This window comes from Poromitra crassiceps (genome assembly GCF_964638095.1).
Source record: "Poromitra crassiceps genome assembly, chromosome: 12".
NCBI lineage: Eukaryota > Metazoa > Chordata > Actinopteri > Beryciformes > Melamphaidae > Poromitra > Poromitra crassiceps.
The window spans coordinates 1,229,013-1,255,722 of NC_139632.1; the positions used below are offsets into that span (position 1 = coordinate 1,229,013).

At 44.5% G+C, this 26,710-nt stretch overlaps 1 protein-coding gene across 1 annotated transcript in view; it reads right to left on the bottom strand.

The window, feature by feature from the left end:
• Nucleotides 1-26,710, bottom strand: part of xxylt1 (xyloside xylosyltransferase 1) — a 73,209-nt gene that overhangs the window by 38,522 nt on the left and 7,977 nt on the right. The window contains exon 4 of the mRNA XM_083647702.1: nucleotides 20,286-20,433. Coding sequence (XP_083503828.1) covers nucleotides 20,286-20,433 — 148 coding nt within the window. The remainder of the gene's footprint in view (nucleotides 1-20,285; nucleotides 20,434-26,710) is intronic.

Genomic DNA, 26,710 nt, shown 5'->3' on the forward strand with positions numbered 1-26,710 from the left:
AAAAGTATGTTCATGCCATTTGCACATTATGTGCAGTGAATACACCACTGTCTGTGGCGTGTCTACTGCTTTATTGCTTGTTGCCTCTTGTTTTTATTTATTTATTTTTATTTTTTGCACTATGTTGTAACGGAGTCTACAGCACAAGAATTTCACACGTGATACTTGTACTACGTAGTGACAATAAAAATCTTGAATCTTGAACTGAAATTTGAATGCCAGGGGGCCCTAGATTTTTGTGATGTCAAAGTGGGGTTTGGAAAAAAGAACTACTTTGGCGTAAGCTAAACTCATTGAAACATGAAACAACAAGGGGTGACTGGGGTGTGTGGAGAGGATGGCTGGACCAACAGCTTAGTGTGGAGAAGATGGCTGGACCAGCAGCTTAGTGTAGAGAAGATGGCTGGACCAGCAGCTTAGTGTGAAGAAGATGGCTAGAGCAACAACTTAGTGTGGAGAAGATGGCTGGACCAGCAACTTAGTGTAGAGAAGATGGCTGGACCAGCAGCTTAGTGTGGAGAAGATGGCTGGACCAGCAACTTAGTGTGGAGAAGATGGCTGGAGCAGCAGCTTAGTGTAGAGAAGATGGCTGGACCAGCAACTTAGTGTGGAGAAGATGGCTGGAGCAACAACTTAGTGTGGAGAAGATGGCTGGACCAACAACTTAGTGTAGAGAAGATGGCTGGACCAGCAACTTAGTGTGGAGAAGATGGCTGGACCAACAGCTTAGTGTGGAGAAGATGGCTGGACCAACAACTTAGTGTGGAGAAGATGGCTGGACCAACAGCTTAGTGTGGAGAAGATGGCTGGAGCAACAACTTAGTGTGGAGAAGATGGCTGGACCAGCAGCTTAGTGTGGAGAAGATGGCTGGACCAGCAACTTAGTGTGGAGAAGATGGCTGGAGCAGCAGCTTAGTGTAGAGAAGATGGCTGGACCAACAGCTTAGTGTGGAGAAGATGGCTGGAGCAGCAGCTTAGTGTGGAGAAGATGGCTGGAGCAGCAGCTTAGTGTGGAGAAGATGGCTGGAGCAGCAACTTAGTGTGGAGAAGATGGCTGGAGCAACAACTTAGTGTGGAGAAGATGGCTGGACCAACAACTTAGTGTGGAGAAGATGGCTGGACCAACAACTTAGTGTGGAGAAGATGGCTGGACCAACAACTTAGTGTGGAGAAGATGGCTGGACCAACAACTTAGTGTGGAGAAGATGGCTGGACCAACAACTTAGTGTGGAGAAGATGGCTGGAGCAGCAGCTTAGTGTAGAGAAGATGGCTGGACCAACAGCTTAGTGTGAAGAAGATGGCTGGAGCAACAACTTAGTGTGGAGAAGATGGCTGGACCAGCAACTTAGTGTAGAGAAGATGGCTGGACCAGCAGCTTAGTGTGGAGAAGATGGCTGGACCAGCAACTTAGTGTGGAGAAGATGGCTGGACCAGCAACTTAGTGTGGAGAAGATGGCTGGAGCAGCAGCTTAGTGTGGAGAAGATGGCTGGAGCAGCAGCTTAGTGTAGAGAAGATGGCTGGACCAGCAACTTAGTGTGGAGAAGATGGCTGGAGCAACAACTTAGTGTGGAGAAGATGGCTGGACCAACAACTTAGTGTAGAGATGATGGCTGGACCAGCAACTTAGTGTGGAGAAGATGGCTGGACCAACAGCTTAGTGTGGAGAAGATGGCTGGACCAACAACTTAGTGTGGAGAAGATGGCTGGACCAACAGCTTAGTGTGGAGAAGATGGCTGGAGCAACAACTTAGTGTGGAGAAGATGGCTGGACCAGCAACTTAGTGTGGAGAAGATGGCTGGAGCAGCAGCTTAGTGTAGAGAAGATGGCTGGACCAACAGCTTAGTGTGGAGAAGATGGCTGGAGCAGCAGCTTAGTGTGGAGAAGATGGCTGGAGCAGCAGCTTAGTGTGGAGAAGATGGCTGGACCAGCAACTTAGTGTGGAGAAGATGGCTGGAGCAGCAGCTTAGTGTGGAGAAGATGGCTGGACCAGCAACTTAGTGTGGAGAAGATGGCTGGAGCAGCAGCTTAGTGTGGAGAAGATGGCTGGAGCAGCAACTTAGTGTGGAGAAGATGGCTGGAGCAACAACTTAGTGTGGAGAAGATGGCTGGACCAACAACTTAGTGTGGAGAAGATGGCTGGACCAACAACTTAGTGTGGAGAAGATGGCTGGACCAACAACTTAGTGTGGAGAAGATGGCTGGACCAACAACTTAGTGTGGAGAAGATGGCTGGAGCAGCAGCTTAGTGTAGAGAAGATGGCTGGACCAACAGCTTAGTGTGGAGAAGATGGCTGGAGCAGCAGCTTAGTGTAGAGAAGATGGCTGGACCAACAGCTTAGTGTGGAGAAGATGGCTGGACCAGCAGCTTAGTGTGGAGAAGATGGCTGGACCAGCAGCTTAGTGTAGAGAAGATGGCTGGACCAACAGCTTAGTGTGGAGAAGATGGCTGGACCAGCAGCTTAGTGTGGAGAAGATGGCTGGAGCAGCAGCTTAGTGTGGAGAAGATGGCTGGACCAACAGCTTAGTGTGGAGAAGATGGCTGGACCAGCAGCTTAGTGTGGAGAAGATGGCTGGACCAGCAGCTTAGTGTGAAGAGATATTTTAGGGCACCGGTTTCTGTTTAAACAAGTGACGGAAAAAAGAAAACTCGGCGAGACAGCATCAGCTTGTTTTCTGTCCTCTCCAAACAAGGAAGCAGCCAATCACAATGGCCTCATGTGCTATGCCAACAGAAAGGTCTCCTCCGAGTGGTCAGCGCTGTTTGTTTGCACTAACCGGCTTTAGCAGCAGCAGTATAGCAGGAAGCGGCTCCCTGGCTGTTCCAACACTGCCGTAGTGCTTTTGATGTTACATCTATGACTCAACACAAATTCCCATGGAGGTGAAAGATCACATCCAAGCCAAAGCATCTATCGTGACGGGATGTCCCGTATCTCTGACTGGAAATTCACTGGTCAGAATCCCTGGACTGGCTGGGAAAGCAGGGGCAGGGGAACTGAATGAGTAGCAATCTCCCCTCCCTCAACAACGACCATCATAGCACTGTTGCCTCACAGCAAGAAGGTTCTAGGTTCGAACCCCGGCCCTTTCTGTGCAGAGTTTGCATGTTCTCCCTGTTTTCGTGTGGGTTTTATTTTAACCTGTGACATGACTTTATTCTAACCTGTGAGGGACATGACTTTATTCTAACCTGTGAGAGACATGACTTTATTCTAACCTGTGAGGGACATGACTTTATTCTAACCTGTGAGGGACATGACTTTATTCTAATCTGTGAGTGACATGACTTTATTCTAACCTGTGAGGGACATGACTTTATTCTAACCTGTGAGTGACATGACTTTATTCTAACCTGTGAGGGACATGACTTTATTCTAACCTGTGAGAGGCATGACTTTATTCTAACCTGTGAGTGACATGACTTTATTCTAACCTGTGAGGGACATGACTTTATTCTAACCTGTGAGGGACATGACTTTATTCTAACCTGTGAGGGACATGACTTTATTCTAACCTGTGAGTGACATGACTTTATTCTAACCTGTGAGGGACATGACTTTATTCTAACCTGTGAGTGACATGACTTTATTCTAACCTGTGAGGGACATGACTTTATTCTAACCTGTGAGTGACATGACTTTATTCTAACCTGTGAGGGACATGACTTTATTCTAACCTGTGAGGGACATGACTTTATTCTAACCTGTGAGGGACATTACTTTATTCTAACCTGTGAGTGACATGACTTTATTCTAACCTGTGAGGGACATGACTTTATTCTAACCTGTGAGTGACATGACTTTATTCTAACCTGTGAGGGACATGACTTTATTCTAACCTGTGAGGGACATGACTTTATTCTAACCTGTGAGGGACATGACTTTATTCTAACCTGTGAGAGACATGACTTTATTCTAACCTGTGAGTGACATGACTTTATTCTAACCTGTGAGGGACATGACTTTATTCTAACCTGTGAGTGACATGACTTCATTCTAACCTGTGAGGGACATGACTTTATTCTAACCTGTGAGTGACATGACTTTATTCTAACCTGTGAGGGACATGACTTTATTCTAACCTGTGAGTGACATGACTTTATTCTAACCTGTGAGGGACATGACTTTATTCTAACCTGTGGGAGACATGATTTTATTCTAACCTGTGAGGGACATGACTTTATTCTAACCTGTGAGAGGCATGATTTTATTCTAACCTGTGAGGGACATGACTTTATTCTAACCTGTGAGTGACATTACTTTATTCTAACCTGTGAGAGGCATGATTTTATTCTAACCTGTGAGGGACATGACTTTATTCTAACCTGTGAGGGACATGACTTTATTCTAACCTGTGAGGGACATGACTTTATTCTAACCTGTGAGGGACATGACTTTATTCTAACCTGTGAGAGACATGACTTTATTCTAACCTGTGAGTGACATGACTTTATTCTAACCTGTGAGTGACATGACTTTATTCTAACCTGTGAGGGACATGACTTTATTCTAACCTGTGAGTGACATGACTTTATTCTAACCTGTGAGGGACATGACTTTATTCTAACCTGTGAGTGACATGACTTTATTCCAACCTGTGAGAGGCATGATTTTATTCTAACCTGTGAGTGACATGACTTTATTCTAACCTGTGAGAGGCATGATTTTATTCTAACCTGTGAGGGACATGACTTTATTCTAACCTGTGAGTGACATGACTTTATTCTAACCTGTGAGAGGCATGATTTTATTCTAACCTGTGAGGGACATGACTTTATTCTAACCTGTGAGGGACATGACTTTATTCTAACCTGTGAGAGGCATGATTTTATTCTAACCTGTGAGGGACATGACTTTATTCTAACCTGTGAGGGACATGACTTTATTCTAACCTGTGAGTGACATGACTTTATTCTAACCTGTGAGGGACATGACTTTATTCTAACCTGTGAGGGACATGACTTTATTCTAACCTGTGAGAGACATGACTTTATTCTAACCTGTGAGGGACATGACTTTATTCTAACCTGTGAGTGACATGACTTTATTCTAACCTGTGAGTGACATGACTTTATTCTAACCTGTGAGGGACATGACTTTATTCTAACCTGTGAGTGACATGACTTTATTCCAACCTGTGAGAGGCATGATTTTATTCTAACCTGTGAGTGACATGACTTTATTCTAACCTGTGAGAGGCATGATTTTATTCTAACCTGTGAGGGACATGACTTTATTCTAACCTGTGAGTGACATGACTTTATTCTAACCTGTGAGAGGCATGATTTTATTCTAACCTGTGAGGGACATGACTTTATTCTAACCTGTGAGGGACATGACTTTATTCTAACCTGTGAGAGGCATGATTTTATTCTAACCTGTGAGGGACATGACTTTATTCTAACCTGTGAGGGACATGACTTTATTCTAACCTGTGAGGGACATTACTTTATTCTAACCTGTGAGTGACATGACTTTATTCTAACCTGTGAGAGACATGACTTTATTCTAACCTGTGAGTGACATGACTTTATTCTAACCTGTGAGAGGCATGATTTTATTCTAACCTGTGAGTGACATGACTTTATTCTAACCTGTGAGTGACATGACTTTATTCTAACCTGTGAGGGACATGACTTTATTCTAACCTGTGAGTGACATGACTTTATTCTAACCTGTGAGGGACATGACTTTATTCTAACCTGTGAGGGACATGACTTTATTCTAACCTGTGAGAGACATGACTTTATTCTAACCTGTGAGGGACATGACTTTATTCTAACCTGTGAGTGACATGACTTTATTCTAACCTGTGAGGGACATGACTTTATTCTAACCTGTGAGAGACATGACTTTATTCTAACCTGTGAGTGACATGACTTTATTCTAACCTGTGAGGGACATGACTTTATTCTAACCTGTGAGTGACATGACTTTATTCTAACCTGTGAGGGACATGACTTTATTCTAACCTGTGAGTGACATGACTTTATTCTAACCTGTGAGGGACATGACTTTATTCTAACCTGTGAGTGACATGACTTTATTCCAACCTGTGAGAGGCATGATTTTATTCTAACCTGTGAGTGACATGACTTTATTCTAACCTGTGAGAGGCATGATTTTATTCTAACCTGTGAGGGACATGACTTTATTCTAACCTGTGAGAGGCATGATTTTATTCTAACCTGTGAGTGACATGACTTTATTCTAACCTGTGAGTGACATGATTTTATTCTAACCTGTGAGTGACATGACTTTATTCTAACCTGTGAGTGACATGACTTTATTCTAACCTGTGAGGGACATGACTTTATTCTAACCTGTGAGTGACATGACTTTATTCTAACCTGTGAGGGACATGACTTTATTCTAACCTGTGAGGGACATGACTTTATTCTAACCTGTGAGAGACATGACTTTATTCTAACCTGTGAGGGACATGACTTTATTCTAACCTGTGAGTGACATGACTTTATTCTAACCTGTGAGGGACATGACTTTATTCTAACCTGTGAGAGACATGACTTTATTCTAACCTGTGAGTGACATGACTTTATTCTAACCTGTGAGGGACATGACTTTATTCTAACCTGTGAGTGACATGACTTTATTCTAACCTGTGAGGGACATGACTTTATTCTAACCTGTGAGTGACATGACTTTATTCTAACCTGTGAGGGACATGACTTTATTCTAACCTGTGAGAGGCATGATTTTATTCTAACCTGTGAGGGACATGACTTTATTCTAACCTGTGAGAGGCATGATTTTATTCTAACCTGTGAGGGACATGACTTTATTCTAACCTGTGAGGGACATGACTTTATTCTAACCTGTGAGGGACATGACTTTATTCTAACCTGTGAGGGACATGACTTTATTCTAACCTGTGAGAGACATGACTTTATTCTAACCTGTGAGGGACATGACTTTATTCTAACCTGTGAGGGACATGACTTTATTCTAACCTGTGAGTGGCATGACTTTATTCTAACCTGTGAGAGGCATGACTTTATTCTAACCTGTGAGGGACATGACTTTATTCTAACCTGTGAGGGACATGACTTTATTCTAACCTGTGAGGGACATGACTTTATTCTAACCTGTGAGGGACATGACTTTATTCTAACCTGTGAGGGACATGACTTTATTCTAACCTGTGAGGGACATGACTTTATTCTAACCTGTGAGTGGCATGACTTTATTCTAACCTGTGAGGGACATGACTTTATTCTAACCTGTGAGAGGCATGACTTTATTCTAACCTGTGAGGGACATGACTTTATTCTAACCTGTGAGGGACATGACTTTATTCTAACCTGTGAGGGACATGACTTTATTCTAACCTGTGAGGGACATGACTTTATTCTAACCTGTGAGGGACATGACTTTATTCTAACCTGTGAGGGACATGACTTTATTCTAACCTGTGAGGGACATGACTTTATTCTAACCTGTGAGGGACATGACTTTATTCTAACCTGTGAGGGACATGACTTTATTCTAACCTGTGAGGGACATGACTTTATTCTAACCTGTGAGGGACATGACTTTATTCTAACCTGTGAGGGACATGACTTTATTCTAACCTGTGAGGGACATGACTTTATTCTAACCTGTGAGGGACATGACTTTATTCTAACCTGTGAGGGACATGACTTTATTCTAACCTGTGAGGGACATGACTTTATTCTAACCTGTGAGGGACATGACTTTATTCTAACCTGTGAGGGACATGACTTTATTCTAACCTGTGAGAGGCATGACTTTATTCTAACCTGTGAGGGACATGACTTTATTCTAACCTGTGAGGGACATGACTTTATTCTAACCTGTGAGTGACATGACTTTATTCTAACCTGTGAGAGGCATGACTTTATTCTAACCTGTGAGGGACATGACTTTATTCTAACCTGTGAGAGGCATGACTTTATTCTAACCTGTGAGGGACATGACTTTATTCTAACCTGTGAGGGACATGACTTTATTCTAACCTGTGAGTGACATGACTTTATTCTAACCTGTGAGAGGCATGACTTTATTCTAACCTGTGAGGGACATGACTTTATTCTAACCTGTGAGAGGCATGACTTTATTCTAACCTGTGAGGGACATGACTTTATTCTAACCTGTGAGGGACATGACTTTATTCTAACCTGTGAGGGACATGACTTTATTCTAACCTGTGAGGGACATGACTTTATTCCAACCTGTGAGGGACATGACTTTATTCTAACCTGTGAGGGACATTACTTTATTCTAACCTGTGAGAGGCATGACTTTATTCTAACCTGTCCCCCAAAGGCGCATTCTGAGCCAGGAAAAACTCTGGAAGCACTGCTTTGTTTCAATGATACCTTAACTATAGTCTGTATCTGCAGGAGAAAAAGCTTCTCTGTTATCAAATCTGTTCCAGACAGGTTTGGGGAGCTTGAGAATTTTAAGTACACCATTTGTTAAAATAAGAATAGTCGTTTGCTTTTGCCTGGCAAGCATGTGTTCCTGTTTGGTTGTTTCACCTCAACTTCCTTCCTCAACCAAAACATTTTGCAATTTGACATCACCATTTGACAAGAGTCCTAACTGGATGAAAAGGGACGAGCAGCAATACCAGGGATTTTAAATCGGTTTGTTTTTCTCATGTTGTATTGGCCCCAGGCCAGGTGCTTTGTGGGTAGTGGAAATGTATTGCAGGAGTAATGTGGTTAGGTGGCTTGTAGGTGGCTCGAGGCACTGACCAGATCACACAGTTGTCTGTGTGGCTCGAGGCACTGACCAGATCACACAGTTGTCTTGCGTTGGTCTAAACCCCAAAATGGCAACAGCAGAGACAAGGTTAGGTTACCTAACATTATCACAGTGTTTTCAGCAAGAAAGTGGGTCAGCCTCATCAAGCCCTGATAACGGTGTTTAGTGAGCACTTATAGCCTACATGCTAGGTGCATTTAGTGGGTGAGAAAGACCCTGACTGCTGGAGAAGACTGGTCAAATTAGATGGACCAGGAGCTCATTTGAATGCATTAACGGCGTCAGCGAATACAGTAGCTACACTTGGATAACCAGACCTTCGACTCCGCCCACTCCACCGGGTTGAGTTTTGGCTGCTTCTGATCTGGCATCATAATGATATGCAACTGCTCCTGATCTGGCATCATAATGATATGCAACTGCTCCTGATCTGGCATCATAATGATATGCAACTGCTCCTGATCTGGCATCATAATGATATGCAACTGCTCCTGATCTGGCATCATAATGATATGCAACTGCTCCTGATCTGGCATCATAATGATATGCAACTGCTCCTGATCTGGCATCATAATGATATGCAACTGCTCCTGATCTGGCATCATAATGATATGCAACTGCTCCTGATCTGGCATCATAATGATATGCAACTGCTCCTGATCTGGCATCATAATGATATGCAACTGCTCCTGATCTGGCATCATAATGATATGCAACTGCTTCTCATCTGGCATCATAATGATATGCAACTGCTCCTGATCTGGCATCATAATGATATGCAACTGCTTCTCATCTGGCATCATAATGATATGCAACTGCTTCTCATCTGGCATCATAATGATATGCAACTGCCATTTCATAACAATCAGCGCTGAGGGGGACTGATAATTAGCCAATCAGCTCCAATAAACAGTGGTTGTCAAGTGCCCCGAGGAATAATAACAAAAATGGCAGCCGCCATAGACGAGATAAGACGCTACCATTGAGGCTGTTTTAAATCGATTCAAAGTAGCACTTACTTTGCAATCTAACAGCACTCTGCTTTGAAGGCATTTATTCAAAGGGGAGATTTTTTGTGTGGTCTCCTGCCTGGAGGCAGATGTGTTGGTCTCTAGTGATTGGTTAGGCAGATGTGTTGGTCTCTAGTGATTGGTTAGGCAGATGCGTTGGTCTCTAGTGATTGGTCAGGCAGATGCGTTGGTCTCTAGTGATTGGTTAGGCAGATGCGTTGGTCTGTAGTGATTGGTTATGCAGATGCGTTGGTCTCTAGTGATTGGTTAGGCAGATGCGTTGGTCTGTAGTGATTGGTTAGGCAGATGCGTTGGTCTCTAGTGATTGGTCAGGCAGATGCGTTGGTCTCTAGTGATTGGTCAGGCAGATGTGTTGGTCTCTAGTGATTGGTTAGGCAGATGCGTTGGTCTGTAGTGATTGGTTATGCAGATGCGTTGGTCTCTAGTGATTAGTTAGGCAGATGCGTTGGTCTCTAGTGATTGGTCAGGCAGATGCATTGATCTCTAGTGATTGGTCAGGCAGATGCGTTGGTCTCTAGTGATTGGTCAGGCAGATGCGTTGGTCTCTAGTGATTGGTTAGGCAGATGTGTTCGTCTCTAGTGATTGGTTAGGCAGATGCGTTGGTCTCTAGTGATTGGTTAGGCAGATGCGTTGGTCTCTAGTGATTGGTTAGGCAGATGCGTTGGTCTCTAGTGATTGGTTAGGCAGATGTGTTGGTCTCTAGTGATTGGTTAGGCAGATGCGTTGGTCTCTAGTGATTGGTTAGGGAAAACAGATTTGTTGGTCTCTAGTGATTGGTTAGGCAGATGCGTTGGTCTCTAGTGATTGGTCAGGGAAAACAGATTTGTTGGTCTCTAGTGATTGGTTAGGCAGATGCGTTGGTCTCTAGTGATTGGTCAGGGAAAACAGATTTGTTGGTCTCTAGTGATTGGTTAGGCAGATGCGTTGGTCTCTAGTGATTGGTCAGGGAAAACAGATTTGTTGGTCTCTCTAGTGATTGGTTAGGGGAAAACAGAGGGCAATCTCACACTAGAAGATGGAAATGAAGTGTAGTGAGTTGACAATTCAGTGTGATATCAGGCCATAATCAGGGTTTATTACTGTAACAGAAGTGAACCGTCTGGTCGAGGGCAAAACCATTCTTTTCAAATCATATCTAGTTCTCCAAATACATAAAACATGGCATCCCAAGCTTTGACGTACTCTTTCTTGGCATGCAAGTGTAAAGAAAGATCATCCAATGTTCTCGTACCTGCTAGTAGGGCTGGCAGACAGTGGGCAGCCACTGACTGACACAGTACTTCACAGTTCATGTTGAGAGAAGGGAGGGACTCTATGCAGAGTAGGGCTGTCACTTTTTATTTTATCTTTTTAATTAACCAAAAAACTTTGAATATATTCGAACATTTTGCGGGCAATTAAAGTTTGTTCGAACTTTATTTGGGGAAAAAGTGACAGCCCTAATGCAGAGAGCAGGCTGTTATGTAGGTCGGTGTGTTAACTGTAATCAAGAATAAAGAATGGACCAATTCCCCCATCTCATTGATAATCACTGAGAGCCTACAAAGCACAGAGGTATTTGTGAGGGTCGGGAATAAAAGAACATTATAACAGGGTTTTCCTGCCTCAGGAGGGTGGCTACGGGAATACCATCAAACCACTGAGTTATAGCCCAACCACACTCAGAAGCAAGCAATCATTCTTTGAACATAAATGGATAAACACAACAGAACAGACGTATGGCATGCTGACTGGGTCGATCAATAAACCGTTTCCCAGGTTGTGTGAGAAATCAAATTGAGACGTGAAGAGTGCTCAAAAGGAAACATAAATTCAACGCACTGGGCACAAACTTTTGATTGTCATTTCAAGAAGGTAGACCAACTCTCCCAATGTCAGTGTCACATTGACGAAAGGTTTCACTTTCAAATGGAGCAGCAGACATAACTCAGTCTGAACTACCATCTTTCAAGCATAAATGACTTTTCAGAAGTGGCAGCTGAGTGGCAACACAATCATGATGCACTCAAACATTCTTACTCCCCCTCACTTCTTTTGTCTAATGAGATTTGGCTTTTTCTTGCCAAGGGATATCCTACTTATCCTCCCTACACAAATAGAATAATTAGGTATTCTCTGGAACTCTTGAAAGAAACTCTGAACTTGACCTTGGCGTGTGCCAAGCCTGCGAATGTGGACGTGCAGCACTTCCTTTAGTGGAAAACTCATAAAATGGGGAAATTCAGCCTCCTGCTCGCGCGCGCTATTGAATTAAATTGGCACGCATATGAAAGCTGTTCTATGCATATGAATGATATTTTAGCAGTGTACCGAATACAATGGTGAAACTGATTGCTTACAAGTGGAAAACAATTGAATTAGGAATATATTTGGGCTTCACAGGCACATGGACTAGTTTGGGTCTGTGTGGCGTGTTTGTTGCTTACGGTGAGGCAATATGATGTTTGTGCAGCTCACTCCCTTCAAAAGAAAAAGTCATTTCTGTATCTTCAGCCGAAGACTTCCGATGGCATTTGCTCTCCCCTCCTCTCACACAGCAGCCTACGCCTCCGTCTCTCTCTCATCATCTCCAAAAATAGGCCGACCTAAAGTGTTGGCATTTTTTTGCCCATTTGACTTTTCATAGCGTTTTATAGCTGCCCACTGCTCCTAGGTTTCTAGGAAGGTTCCTAGCATAGGATGGGTCAAAGGCAGAGGGTACATTTCCCCATGGAGATAATAAAGTACACAAATTCAAGGCTTTATGAGCGTGGCAGTCACAGAAAGGTGCCCTGTAGTATCGATTCAATTCGATCTGATTGCAGAGTGCAGCCCCATGGTGCACACATCCACTGGGGTGTGCAAAGTGCTGGACCCCAACATGGCAGCACCACCCCCCCAGTTCCCCCCCCCCCCCCCCTCCCCGCCCCCAGGGCCTCTGCAGTCTGCCACGTGTCTCACAGATACATGGCCAAGCTGCCTGAACCAGCTGTGCACAAACACTGCTGCCACACAGACGTCAGCAGCACCGGTCTAAATGTTATAGGGTCAACCTGAGAATCAGATAGCGGTGTAAGCGGACTCCTCTTATAGTGATCACTTTGATTGATCAGTATAACTGGATGATTCTTTACCAGCGTTGTACACATTGACCTATATATAATGGACCAACATAGCTCATTGACTTTGACACAGCAAAATGAAGCTCACTTCCGGATATTGTTTGATTTCGTTTGATTGGTTGAATGAATTATGCTACACAGAAGTACGAGGGGAGGGGGCGGCTGCCCCTAGCGGCTGCCAGGGGAGTTTCCGAATTTGCCCTGTCTATCTTATTGCCGTAATGCATTATGGGTACTTTGGCTAATGTAGCGGCTAACGCTACTTACTTTACATTGCAGTAAAACGGCACTGAATGACCAAATTGATTTAACTTTTAACCATTTTGAGTAACACTGTTTCCATACGGACCCTCAGCGTTGGTTAGTTGTTTATAACGTGACTCTATTTAAAACGTTATAATGTACTCCGGTTTCTGTGCTGAATCCAATGGTCTGAATGGTCTGAATACAGAGAAGGCTTAAGGCTTTATTTAACGGTATAAATAACATTAAATGGTCCGCCATGTTATGGACGTTAGATGTATGGTATCTATATAGTTACGTGTGTCTACTAACATTATTAAAATATCATAAAGTAACGCTATTTTCTGATGATTTGCTCAACTATTACTTGCTACCTGATGCCTTGCGGCACATTGCTGCCTCTACCGGTCGGAAGTATTACTGTTCTTATTATCCAATGTTTGTCATCAATTTTCCTCGAAATGGGGCTATAATTTGGAAAACGGAGCGCGTTAGAGCACGAAAAAGACTTGAAATTGTTTTTTCAGACCATAAACTAATTTGGAAAGTGTTTATTTAAGACATAGACCGAGAGAGAAGTTGGCTCGTTTCCCATATAGTTGAATGGATGTTCCCGGGAGTGCTACACAAGCTGCGACCCCCACTGGTCATTTGAAAGAATGCAATTTCCGCATAGGCGTCAAAAATAGGCAGGCTGAAATGCCCACTGGTTGTACATGAACACGCTGAAAGAGCACTGTTCATTTCATTGAGCAAGCTCACATTTTGGGTGAACTGACGTGGTTCTGAGCGCTCTGTCCAGACAAAGCCGGACTCACCCATTTGGTGGGACAAAACGCCAAAATATATATGTATTCTTTTTCTCTCTGTAAACTTAATTTGCACAGATTGATAAGATTTGAGTGAGGTGTTATTTTCTATCCTTCGTTTTAAACATGTTAACTTCACACGACGTGGAGAAGTTGCAGTCAGTGTGTTGAAGAGGCACTATGCAGTCTGTACATGGTTTCAGGTCAATTCTGTGGGTACATCATTCTTCCTGCTTTCGGCCTTTTTAAGGGTATTTTTTCCCTCTTCAGTTACACGGATATCGTAATGTAGTATCGACATTTCTTGCAATGTATCGATGATCGCTGAATCGCTGTATCATTATAGCATCGTCATCGAGGACCAAGTATCGTGATAGTATTGCATCATCCCACCCCTACTCACCAATGTTAGATCTCGTGTCTTGTCCCTTCCTCTGGTATAAAGCATCACACAGACTGGCCAGGTTAGTGAATATGTGTGCTGCGTGTAGTTTACTTGTGTCCTATTGGATGATTTCTGAGTTTTGAAGTTGACATTTTTCACGTACTCCTTGGTGCCATTTGATGCAGCCAAAGTGCAAAGCTGAAGCTGCCCACGTAGCTTTCAGCTTAACGATGGAGCAAAGAGTCACCCAAGCTAAAAGCACTCACCTTTAAAAGCCTTCAGAGGCCACTGGAACACTCTTGCCTGCACTCATTAATATAGCAGGACATTTCTAATGCACATTCTCCTCCACATCTATCACTTTGATTTACAGCTGCACATTTCATTCAAATATATATTTATACTGAGAGGGCAAACTAAACTACGGTATTCTCCAATTAAGCTCAACCAATAGTAGATGAATCCTTCTAGAGCACACATGGGCAAAATACGGCCGGCGGGCCGGATGGAATTGCAAAAACAAAAAAAAACAAAAAAAATCACACAGTGCACCTTAACGCAACATGCAAGATACCCGCTGAATAAGTGTCCAAATGTTCATGTCATATTCTGGCCAATACTCCACTTCTGTTATAGCATTTCAGTCTGGAATATGGAATATCTTTCAATAATCTTTATGACTAAAAGGCTACATTGAAGTAGAAATTTAAATAACTCAAATAACTCATTGGTTTTGGATTTATTTACCTTCAAGACTGCATTTTTGTTTGTGTGGCCCTCAACACAGGCTTTGATCATCCCGGGACACTTACTGATACTTATGCTTAAATTAACCCACTCATATTCTGGTTTATTTCAAGAAAAACATTTCAGCTAGTGGAAATTCTAATTGGCTGGTAACTTTAAAATCTAGCAGCCATATTGGCAGGTGGTCAAAAAAGTTAATTTCAAGCCCTGAGAGCAGGTGGTGACATAGGAGTGAGTGAGAAAAGGATAATTTGGTGGTTAAGACTGAATAATGACATCACAACTGTTAATTTAAAATGAGTTATTCCTCTAAACCTGGCTTCAAATGCACCAAATTTTTCGCGCTGGCGCCGTTCGGCCCTCAGCAAAACCTGGTAGCGAGGACATTTTTTGTGGCCCTCTCTATCATCAAAGTTACCCATCCATGGGTTACGGCATGACAATATTTGTTCGGCCCCCGGAAAACAATCTGGGTTTCTCATGTGGCCCCCCATGAAAAATAATTGCCCACCCCTGGTCTAGACACACATACGGGCATTTGGGTGTGGTGCCAAATCTGCCAGGCTCTTGGAGCTGCATTTTCCACATTGAGAAAGCAAGATGGACTCAGAAATATATATTTTTTTGGTTCTAGCGCAAAGCTATGGTGCAGTGGTGAAGTGGTGTAGTGCAGGGACCTGCAACAACCACAGCTTATGGAAAATTAAGACAGGACCTCTAAATATTCTTTTTTTGTTTGTTCCTGAGCCACAAAAGGGAGCTTGAGAGAAGACCACGTTAATAATTACAGGACTTTGGCGTAGGGTGCTGCTAGCTGCTAATGTTAGCTCAGCCTGTTTTGAGTGAGCAGCTTGTTTATAGGTTAGCATGCCGTCAGTGTTCATGGTTCACAAGTTCTTTTTTACAGAGTGCTGAATTATAGTCAAGGTCTCCTCTGCAAAACACCCGCTCTGTGTAATAAAAACACTAAATGAAGCAGTTTGTTCAAACTGACAGTTTTACCAAGGCACCTCGGCAGACACAAACTTGGGTGGCAGTATTGCAGAAGAAGATTGGCTTACATTGGCATGTATTATGAGAAAGTTATCAAACATTAGCGTCTCATTAACTCTCATTGAGATGATGTGACTGTTTAATAATGTGGAGGATGTCTAGGAAGAAGAGGTGCTCGCTACAGACAGGAAGTCTCACCTGGAGGCATGATGTGGTGCATGGCTACAGACAGGAAGTCTCACCTGGAGACATGATGTGGTGCATGGCTACAGACAGGAAGTCTCACCTGGAGACATGATGTGGTGCATGGCTACAGACAGGAAGTCACACCTGGAGGCATGATGTGGTGCATGGCTACAGACAGGAAGTCTCACCTGGAGACATGATGTGGTGCATGGCTACAGACAGGAAGTCTCACCTGGAGACATGATGTGGTGCATGGCTACAGACAGGAAGTCTCACCTGGAGACATGATGTGGTGCATGGCTACAGACAGGAAGTCTTACCTGGAGACATGATGTGGTGGTGCATGGCTACAGACAGGAAGTCTCACCTGGAGACATGATGTGGTGCATGGCTACAGACAGGAAGTCTCACCTGGAGACATGATGTGGTGGTGCATGGCTACAGACAGGAAGTCTCACCTGGAGACATGATGTGGTGCATGGCTACAGACAGGAAGTCTCACCTGGAGACATGATGTGGTGCATGGCTACAGACAGGAAGTCTCACCTGGAGACATGATGTGGTGCATGGCTACAGACAGGAAGTCTCACCTGGAGACATGAAGTGGGGCATGGCTACAGACAGGAAGTCTCACCTGGAGACATGATGTGGTGCATGGCTACAGACAGGAAGTCTCGCCTGGAGACATGATGTGGTGGCTACAGACAGGAAGTCTCACCTGGAGACATGATGTGGTGGCTACAGACAGGAAGTCACACCTGGAGACATGATGTGGTGGCTACAGACAGGAAGTCACACCTGGAGGCATGATGTGGTGCATGGCTACAGACAGGAAGTCTCACCTGGAGGCATGATGTGGTGCATGGCTACAGACAGGAAGTCTCACCTGGAGACATGATGTGGTGCATGGCTACAGACAGGAAGTCTCACCTGGAGACATGATGTGGTGCATGGCTACAGACAGGAAGTCACACCTGGAGGCATGATGTGGTGCATGGCTACAGACAGGAAGTCTCACCTGGAGACATGATGTGGTGCATGGCTACAGACAGGAAGTCTCACCTGGAGGCATGATGTGGTGCATGGCTACAGACAGGAAGTCACACCTGGAGGCATGATGTGGTGGTGCATGGCTACAGACAGGAAGTCTCACCTGGAGACATGATGTGGTGCATGGCTACAGACAGGAAGTCTCACCTGGAGACATGATGTGGTGCATGGCTACAGACAGGAAGTCTCACCTGGAGACATGATGTGGTGGTGCATGGCTACAGACAGGAAGTCTCACCTGGAGACATGATGTGGTGCATGGCTACAGACAGGAAGTCTCACCTGGAGGCATGATGTGGTGCATGGCTACAGACAGGAAGTCTCACCTGGAGACATGATGTGGTGCATGGCTACAGACAGGAAGTCTCACCTGGAGGCATGATGTGGTGCATGGCTACAGACAGGAAGTCACACCTGGAGGCATGATGTGGTGGTGCATGGCTACAGACAGGAAGTCTCACCTGGAGACATGATGTGGTGCATGGCTACAGACAGGAAGTCTCACCTGGAGACATGATGTGGTGCATGGCTACAGACAGGAAGTCTCACCTGGAGACATGATGTGGTGGTGCATGGCTACAGACAGGAAGTCTCACCTGGAGACATGATGTGGTGCATGGCTACAGACAGGAAGTCTCACCTGGAGGCATGATGTGGTGGTGCATGGCTACAGACAGGAAGTCTCACCTGGAGGCATGATGTGGTGGCTACAGACAGGAAGTCTCACCTGGAGACATGATGTGGTGGTGCATGGCTACAGACAGGAAGTCTCACCTGGAGGCATGATGTGGTGGTGCATGGCTACAGACAGGAAGTCTCACCTGGAGACATGATGTGGTGCATGGCTACAGACAGGAAGTCTCACCTGGAGACATGATGTGGTGCATGGCTACAGACAGGAAGTCTCACCTGGAGACATGATGTGGTGGTGCATGGCTACAGACAGGAAGTCTCACCTGGAGGCATGATGTGGTGCATGGCTACAGACAGGAAGTCTCACCTGGAGACATGATGTGGTGCATGGCTACAGACAGGAAGTCACACCTGGAGACATGATGTGGTGCATGGCTACAGACAGGAAGTCTCACCTGGAGACATGATGTGGTGCATGGCTACAGACAGGAAGTCTCACCTGGAGACATGATGTGGTGCATGGCTACATACAGGAAGTCTCACCTGGAGACATGATGTGGTGCATGGCTACAGACAGGAAGTCACACCTGGAGACATGATGTGGTGCATGGCTACAGACAGGAAGTCTCACCTGGAGACATGATGTGGTGCATGGCTACAGACAGGAAGTCTCACCTGGAGACATGATGTGGTGCATGGCTACAGACAGGAAGTCTCACCTGGAGGCATGATGTGGTGGTGCATGGCTACAGACAGGAAGTCTCACCTGGAGGCATGATGTGGTGGCTACAGACAGGAAGTCTCACCTGGAGACATGATGTGGTGGTGCATGGCTACAGACAGGAAGTCACACCTGGAGGCATGATGTGGTGCATGGCTACAGACAGGAAGTCTCACCTGGAGGCATGATGTGGTGGCTACAGACAGGAAGTCTCACCTGGAGACATGATGTGGTGGCTACAGACAGGAAGTCTCACCTGGAGACATGATGTGGTGGTGCATGGCTACAGACAGGAAGTCACACCTGGAGACATGATGTGGTGCATGGCTACAGACAGGAAGTCTCACCTGGAGGCATGATGTGGTGGCTACAGACAGGAAGTCTCACCTGGAGACATGATGTGGTGGCTACAGACAGGAAGTCTCACCTGGAGACATGATGTGGTGGTGCATGGCTACAGACAGGAAGTCACACCTGGAGGCATGATGTGGTGGTGCATGGCTACAGACAGGAAGTCTCACCTGGAGACATGATGTGGTGCATGGCTACAGACAGGAAGTCTCACCTGGAGACATGATGTGGTGCATGGCTACAGACAGGAAGTCTCACCTGGAGACATGATGTGGTGGTGCATGGCTACAGACAGGAAGTCTCACCTGGAGGCATGATGTGGTGCATGGCTACAGACAGGAAGTCTCACCTGGAGACATGATGTGGTGCATGGCTACAGACAGGAAGTCACACCTGGAGACATGATGTGGTGCATGGCTACAGACAGGAAGTCTCACCTGGAGACATGATGTGGTGCATGGCTACAGACAGGAAGTCTCACCTGGAGACATGATGTGGTGCATGGCTACAGACAGGAAGTCTCACCTGGAGACATGATGTGGTGCATGGCTACAGACAAGAAGTCACACCTGGAGACATGATGTGGTGCATGGCTACAGACAGGAAGTCTCACCTGGAGACATGATGTGGTGCATGGCTACAGACAGGAAGTCTCACCTGGAGACATGATGTGGTGCATGGCTACAGACAGGAAGTCTCACCTGGAGGCATGATGTGGTGGTGCATGGCTACAGACAGGAAGTCTCACCTGGAGGCATGATGTGGTGGCTACAGACAGGAAGTCTCACCTGGAGACATGATGTGGTGGTGCATGGCTACAGACAGGAAGTCACACCTGGAGGCATGATGTGGTGCATGGCTACAGACAGGAAGTCTCACCTGGAGGCATGATGTGGTGGTGCATGGCTACAGACAGGAAGTCACACCTGGAGACATGATGTGGTGCATGGCTACAGACAGGAAGTCTCACCTGGAGACATGATGTGGTGCATGGCTACAGACAGGAAGTCTCACCTGGAGGCATGATGTGGTGCATGGCTACAGACAGGAAGTCTCACCTGGAGACATGATGTGGTGCATGGCTACAGACAGGAAGTCTCACCTGGAGGCATGATGTGGTGGTGCATGGCTACAGACAGGAAGTCACACCTGGAGACATGATGTGGTGCATGGCTACAGACAGGAAGTCTCACCTGGAGACATGATGTAGTGCATGGCTACAGACAGGAAGTCTCACCTGGAGGCATGATGTGGTGCATGGCTACAGACAGGAAGTCTTACCTGGAGGCATGATGTGGTGCATGGCTACAGACAGGAAGAAGATGGCGTCACTGTAGTACGCCCCAGAGCCGGCGCTGAAGTGCTGCTGCATGGCCTCCACGATGGGGAACAGCTTCTGTGTGAGGGCCACCACGTCATGGAACACCACCTGCAGGGGACAGGTGGTAACTACAGGGTTTTCCGCTAGTGCATACAATGTCTAGCTGGGTGAAAATAGTAGGCAGCTGGGGGTGGGGGATAACTGACATCACATGCCAATTTGCATATTAATACCAACAGTCTCCGCTCACAGGGGAGGGAGGGGGCTGCGCTGTGTATGGGAAGTGCTGTGTTGTGATTCAACACTTGTTGCCATGTTTAAGCACCGTGATTGGCCTGAAGGTCCAAACTCCGCCCAGTCAGGAAACTAGAGGCCATCTCACAAAGCCACAAAGCTGACTGCTGTTGGTATTGTGCTGCATTGTGCTATAATGGACTAGCCTGATATTCAAACTGCATTGTCAATTCATAAACTCATTGCCTCTTCGTCTGAGACTGCGCTCACTTCAGAGCATTTTTATGAGGGGGCGGGCTTCGGTCTTCCCTAACCAATCGGCAGGGCAGCCGCGCAGTCTTGCTAGTCACAAGCACAAGCGAAGCTAACGTAGCTAGCTAATGCTAGCCAGCTTCTCCACGTTAAGCAGCTGAAGTCGGCCGGCTTTGTACTTGTCGTTTAAACATAAGTCTTATCGACGTACACTGCAGACGTTCGTTAAAACGAAAAGTACAAAGTCGGTCAAAGTTGGCTGCTTAACGTGGAGAAGCTGGCTAGCATTAGCTAGCTACGATTTGTTGTGTAATTTTTATGCCTCTAAGATCACATGACGACGAGACGGAGAGCAGAATATCAGTAACGTCCTTTACTCTTTACTTTACGTCTGACCAGGAAGTTACATGTCCGTCACATAAACCGGTCCGTGCGGCAACATCAACCTATCACCAGAATCCACATTATAGGACACGTTAGCTTTGGCCACAGCTGTTTCTGTGGATGACTGACAACAGCGTTAGCCAATCAGCGTCCGTCATTGGATTTTCAATCGGAGAAAAGGCGTTTGCACATGGCGATTCCCGACCAAGAAGAGCCAAATTCACAACTGTGCTCTGACAAGAACCCTTCTCTCAGTAGGAGGAATAAAGCTGGCCAAGTCATTATTAACTGGAGTTGTGTACATAGCCTTAACCAGTGGTTCTAAACCTGGGGGTCAGGACCCCTTGGGGGGGTCGCGAGATTATTTTGGGGGGTCGCGGGATGATTGTCAAAAAAAAAGTGTTTCTCCCATCATGATTAAATCTCCCATACCAATGATTTACTGTATTATAAAGCTATATAAACTATCAACTGTATCAAAGAGATTTCTTTCAGTGAGTGAGTGAAATCAGTGTGTGCCGTTCAGTTGGGCAGCGGTGGGAGTGGGGGGTCGCGCCTCAAAAAGGTTGAGATCCACTGGTCTAAACCAATGGATCTCAAACTGGTTTGGCTTCAGTACTCCCTTCCCCTCATTTCTGAATCCAAGTACCCCCTTTCCCCGACTACAACATTTAGAGAACTGCAAGAACAAACTATAGCATACAGTATGTTGTAGGGGTGTCAAAAATAATCGATTATAAGATGCATCGCGATGCGGACGTGCACGATTCTGCATCGAGTCACAAATGTCAAAAATCGATTATAAAAAAATAAAATAAATAATAATAATAATAATAATCAAATAAAATATAATGGAAGTACATGCAGTTGTTTATTTTAATTATGGATCATAATACAATGCAATTCCAAATGCACTTTTATTTTAAAAGTAGCCACACAGTGAGAAAAAAGAAAGTGAGAAAAAATAAATCATGTATTGCGGAAAAAAGTGATGCATCGATTTAAGATGCATCGATAATCGTAATCGAATCGAATCGTAGCCCTCTGAATAGTAATCGAACCGAATCGTGAGGCCAGTGAAGATTCACAGCCCTAGTATGTTGCAATGAATGAATGATAACACACCGTTTGAAGAATATGACATTACAAAATAAGAAATGGGGTGAAGTTGCAATTAGTGCCCCCCTGAGCGGATCCATTTTAACGTTTCATTTATTTTCATGGTATGTTCTTACATTTTTTCCATTTTCCCCTTTCTCTCAAGTATCCCGGTTTGGAAACCACTGGCTTAAACTAAGCTAGGAAATGAAATAGATTTTATTTTATTTAACCTTTTTTAATAGAGGGAAGAGGGAAGGCCCTTATGGAGCTGCACACAGCTGAGCTGAGAAGCTGCTATAGCGTTGTTGATCTGCTTGTTGAAGGGAAGCCCATATGGAGCAAAGTTTCCTTTTGAACTCTTCTGCCACCATCTAGCTACTGAATAGGGGATGTATGGGATGTATGTGTGTGTGTGTGTGCGCGCACGTGCGTGTGTGTGTGTGTGAGAGAGAGAGAGAGGGACACGGGTCATGAACGGTCATCCCTCTACGTCATCAAACCACGGAAGGACAACTTGAATATGCAACGCATCCTGGTCAGTGGTGGAAAGTATTGTTTAACCATCTTTCACACAAGAGGACCATCATAAAATATGTCTTTGTCAATAAGTCTCCCCAAGTGTGTTCAGCTTTTCAAATGAGGAATCATTTCTGAGCACACTGCTTAAATCCCAATAGCCTAAATCAGTGGTTTTCAAGGTGGGGGCCACTAGTGGGGTCTCAGCAAATACATTTTCCTCTCTTCCAAATAACATTTCTATGTGGAAGGAAAGGATTCAATGTTTGCTAATACAGTATAATAAATATATTATACAGTATTAGGGATGTCAATTTTCGGTTAATTTCACTTTCGATTAACCGACGCTAATAATCGATTAACCTATCGGTTAATTCATAATTTTTTAATATTTTTTTTTTTTTTTGACAAATTGTCATCCATATAAGAGCCAGAATGATTTTGGAATGATTACCTGATCAAAATGTGGCAATAAACTTATACATTTCAGCAAAGCCAACAAAAAATAAAGGCATAACTAACACAAAAAGCATTAACATTTCAGCATCTAAATAGACACGCCTTGTTTGGGCATGAGCTCATTGAGTAAATAGACAAAAAAATAATAATAATAATAATAATATTAACTGATAGACTGACAGCAATAACCGAACAACGACGTTAGCGACGGTTAATCGATTAACGGTTAACCGTTGACATCCCTATACAGTATATATATATACCGTATACACAGTATATATATATATATATATATATATATATATACACACACACACACTGTATAATTGTGTATATATATAGTATTTTAAATATACTATATATATATATATACAATATATATATATATACAGTATATATATATATACAGTATATACCGTATATATACAGTATATATATATATATATACAGTATATATATATATATATATATAATTGACGGTATGTATATATTATATATATAATTGACAGTATGTGTGTGTGTGTGTATATATATATATATATTATATATATATATAGTATTCTATAATTAGGCTACATGTACCGTAGCATTAACAAATATAATTGAATCCTATCCTTCCACAGAAACATGGTATTTGCCATGCCCGTCTTTCTAATTGGCTGCCAGTCAAAACGTCATCGCATTCATCGTCACTGTTGACTTTAACACCAGCTCACACCACAACGTTGCTGTCGCTGTGCTCCAGAGATATGCCCTGGTGTGGCTAACAGTCTGAAGTTCTGAACACGTTTATAATGGAAAACAGAAATATTGAATATGAAGAAATGAGAAAAGATTTGAGATACAAATGTAATTATTAGGCTATTACACTAATACAAGTACGGAAATATATTCAGAAGTTTGATTTTTGACATTTGCAATATTATTGTCAATGGATTGTTAAGGACATCTTACAATAAGGGGGCCGTGGGCAAAGCTTAATGCTATTTGGGGACCATGTGGAAATCATCATCATCAAATCAGAGCTTGAATGCAGAAAGGCTCCAGTGTGTCATCGTGTCACTGGAGATGTGTGCGTGATGGTCAGCAGTAAGGAGCATGGATGATGGCCCTTGGGCACTGTGTGACTCTACAAGCTGTTTGCTTCACATTGAACCCGTCACTGTTGGGAAGGCGTGGAGATCCACAGTATTGCATCATCACCATCTTGTGGTCCTTCTCCCCGGAGATGAATCATGAACATGAACGCGGGCAGAGATGAGCGGACGAGGATGTCAACATGCTGCCCGAGTCAACCCTCGCCTCGGGGAGTTCCCACCCCATTTGGATTGTGTGTGTGTGTGTGTGTGTGTGTGTGTGTGTGTGTGTGTGCATGCGTCAGTGTGTGTCTGTTATGTGCATGATGTCAGCACAGTGTGTGTGTGTGTGTGTGCGTCAGTGTGTGTCTGTTACGTGCATGATGTCAGCACAGCAGAGACAGTGGTTGCGCTGGTCTCAAATGGTGGCAGCAGATGATTTCATGCTTCATCATCTCCAAAGCAGAGGAACCAGTGGTGTGGAACGACACGGCGGAGATGAGAAGAACATGGGCTGGCAGGCACAGGAAGTCACTGGGGGTATCTAATCCTGCAACTACAGTACAGGCTGTCCCAGTGTGTGCAGCACGGAACTTTGATAAGGCAGCAAAGTGTGAGAGCACAGAGCACAGTTTCCCCAATGCCAGTCTGCACTGTCATCAATCACAATTGAATCAAAATCGCAATATGCAATATTTGTTAAAGGTGAAACGTGTGTCAAAATACCATTTTAAGTGAAATATTGTCATGCTGCAGAGATGTCCTGACCTACACATCACATCCAAAACATCTTGGTTTGGTACAGATCCCCATAAAATCACACCATAGCTTTTGAGCAGGCTTTGAGTTGGAAATAGGGCTGGGCAGGGCAATGTATCCATAATCCATATTATATCGTTATTGTAGGGAAGCTTGTTGGCTTGCTGGGGGCAAAGCTTCTGGGCTTGCCTCGTGAAGTGTGCTGGATCTTAGATGAGGGCTCACGGGCTGTGATCGATCAGAATCACGGAGATGGAGATAGGGACCGACATGTCGGTCCTGGGACGCGGTTGAATTACCACTGTTGACCTGTCTGGGTGTAAGGCAGTCGGTCACCAGGGCCTGGCTGGTTGTAAGACAGCAGGGGTTCAGTTCGGGTCCGGAATTGGTTGTGCTAATGGTTGACATTATGAAGGGGTAAGAATACCTGAAGAAGTATGGAAGTCGAAGGAATCTCGAAGGATCAAGCATAGCGTCACAGAACACCTTGTTTATATGCCCGCGTTTTGGTGTATGACATCACGTCATTGGTGATGTCACAACGTTCGAGGGAGCTATGACATCATCGGTCTTATGTCTGACATCGCCGATGACCTCACAGGTGAACTCTATGCTATGACATCATTGTCATCGTTGATGATGTCATCATCATTACGTCGTGGCGCGCCGGCTGGTGGGCATCGAGTGCCCCTAGAACAGGCCTGACGGTGGGCCATTATGGGCCCTTTTCTACAGTTATCGTGATACAAGACTAGATATCCTCTTATGGTTATTGTAATCTCATGATATGGCATAAGTCTAGTCATTTCCTAGCTCCTTTCGTAACTGTTTGTCCACATTATGATTTCATCATCTGCCGTCTAACAGTCCCTTATCCATACATAAGACTTCCCTGCGACTCTCGCTCTTAAGTTGTCTAAATCAGCGATACGCACGTATTTACAAGTGTCACAGAAACATTTCAAAGACACATACTTGAGCAGAATGGTTCATAGCTTCTCGACGTCGGGGTCAGAAAGCTCGACGCTGCTCATAAATGTCTCTTTTCATCCGGATTCTGTGCTGGTGAGATTATTTTTTACTGAGTTTTCGACCGGAGTGGCGCTGTTGAGCGCTGGGAGCTCTAACCCGGAAAAAATAATATCACCAGCACAGAATTCGGACCCCTCCGTCAAGAAGCAATGAACCCTTCTGCTCTAGTAGGTGGCTTTGAAACGTTTCTGTGACACTTATCGTATCGCTGATTTAGACAGCTTGAGAGCGAGAGTCGCAGGCAAGTCTATGCACGGATAAGGGACTCTTGTAGGATAGACGATCACGTGACGATGACATCATACCCGGAAGAGTCCGAAAGGGGCTAGTATTTTCCCGGTCTTTAAAGGCTGCGTTACAGTAAAGTGATGTCATTCTCTGAACATAACAGACTGTTCTAGCTGTTCTATTATTTGCCTTTAGCCACTTGGTCATTATATCCACACCACTGATGATTATGTATCAACAAAAAATCTCATAGCGTAAATATTTTGTGAAAGCACCAAGTTAGAACTGAACATTTAGCCCACTTCATAGAAAATATTGAGATATTATATTGTGTATCAACACTA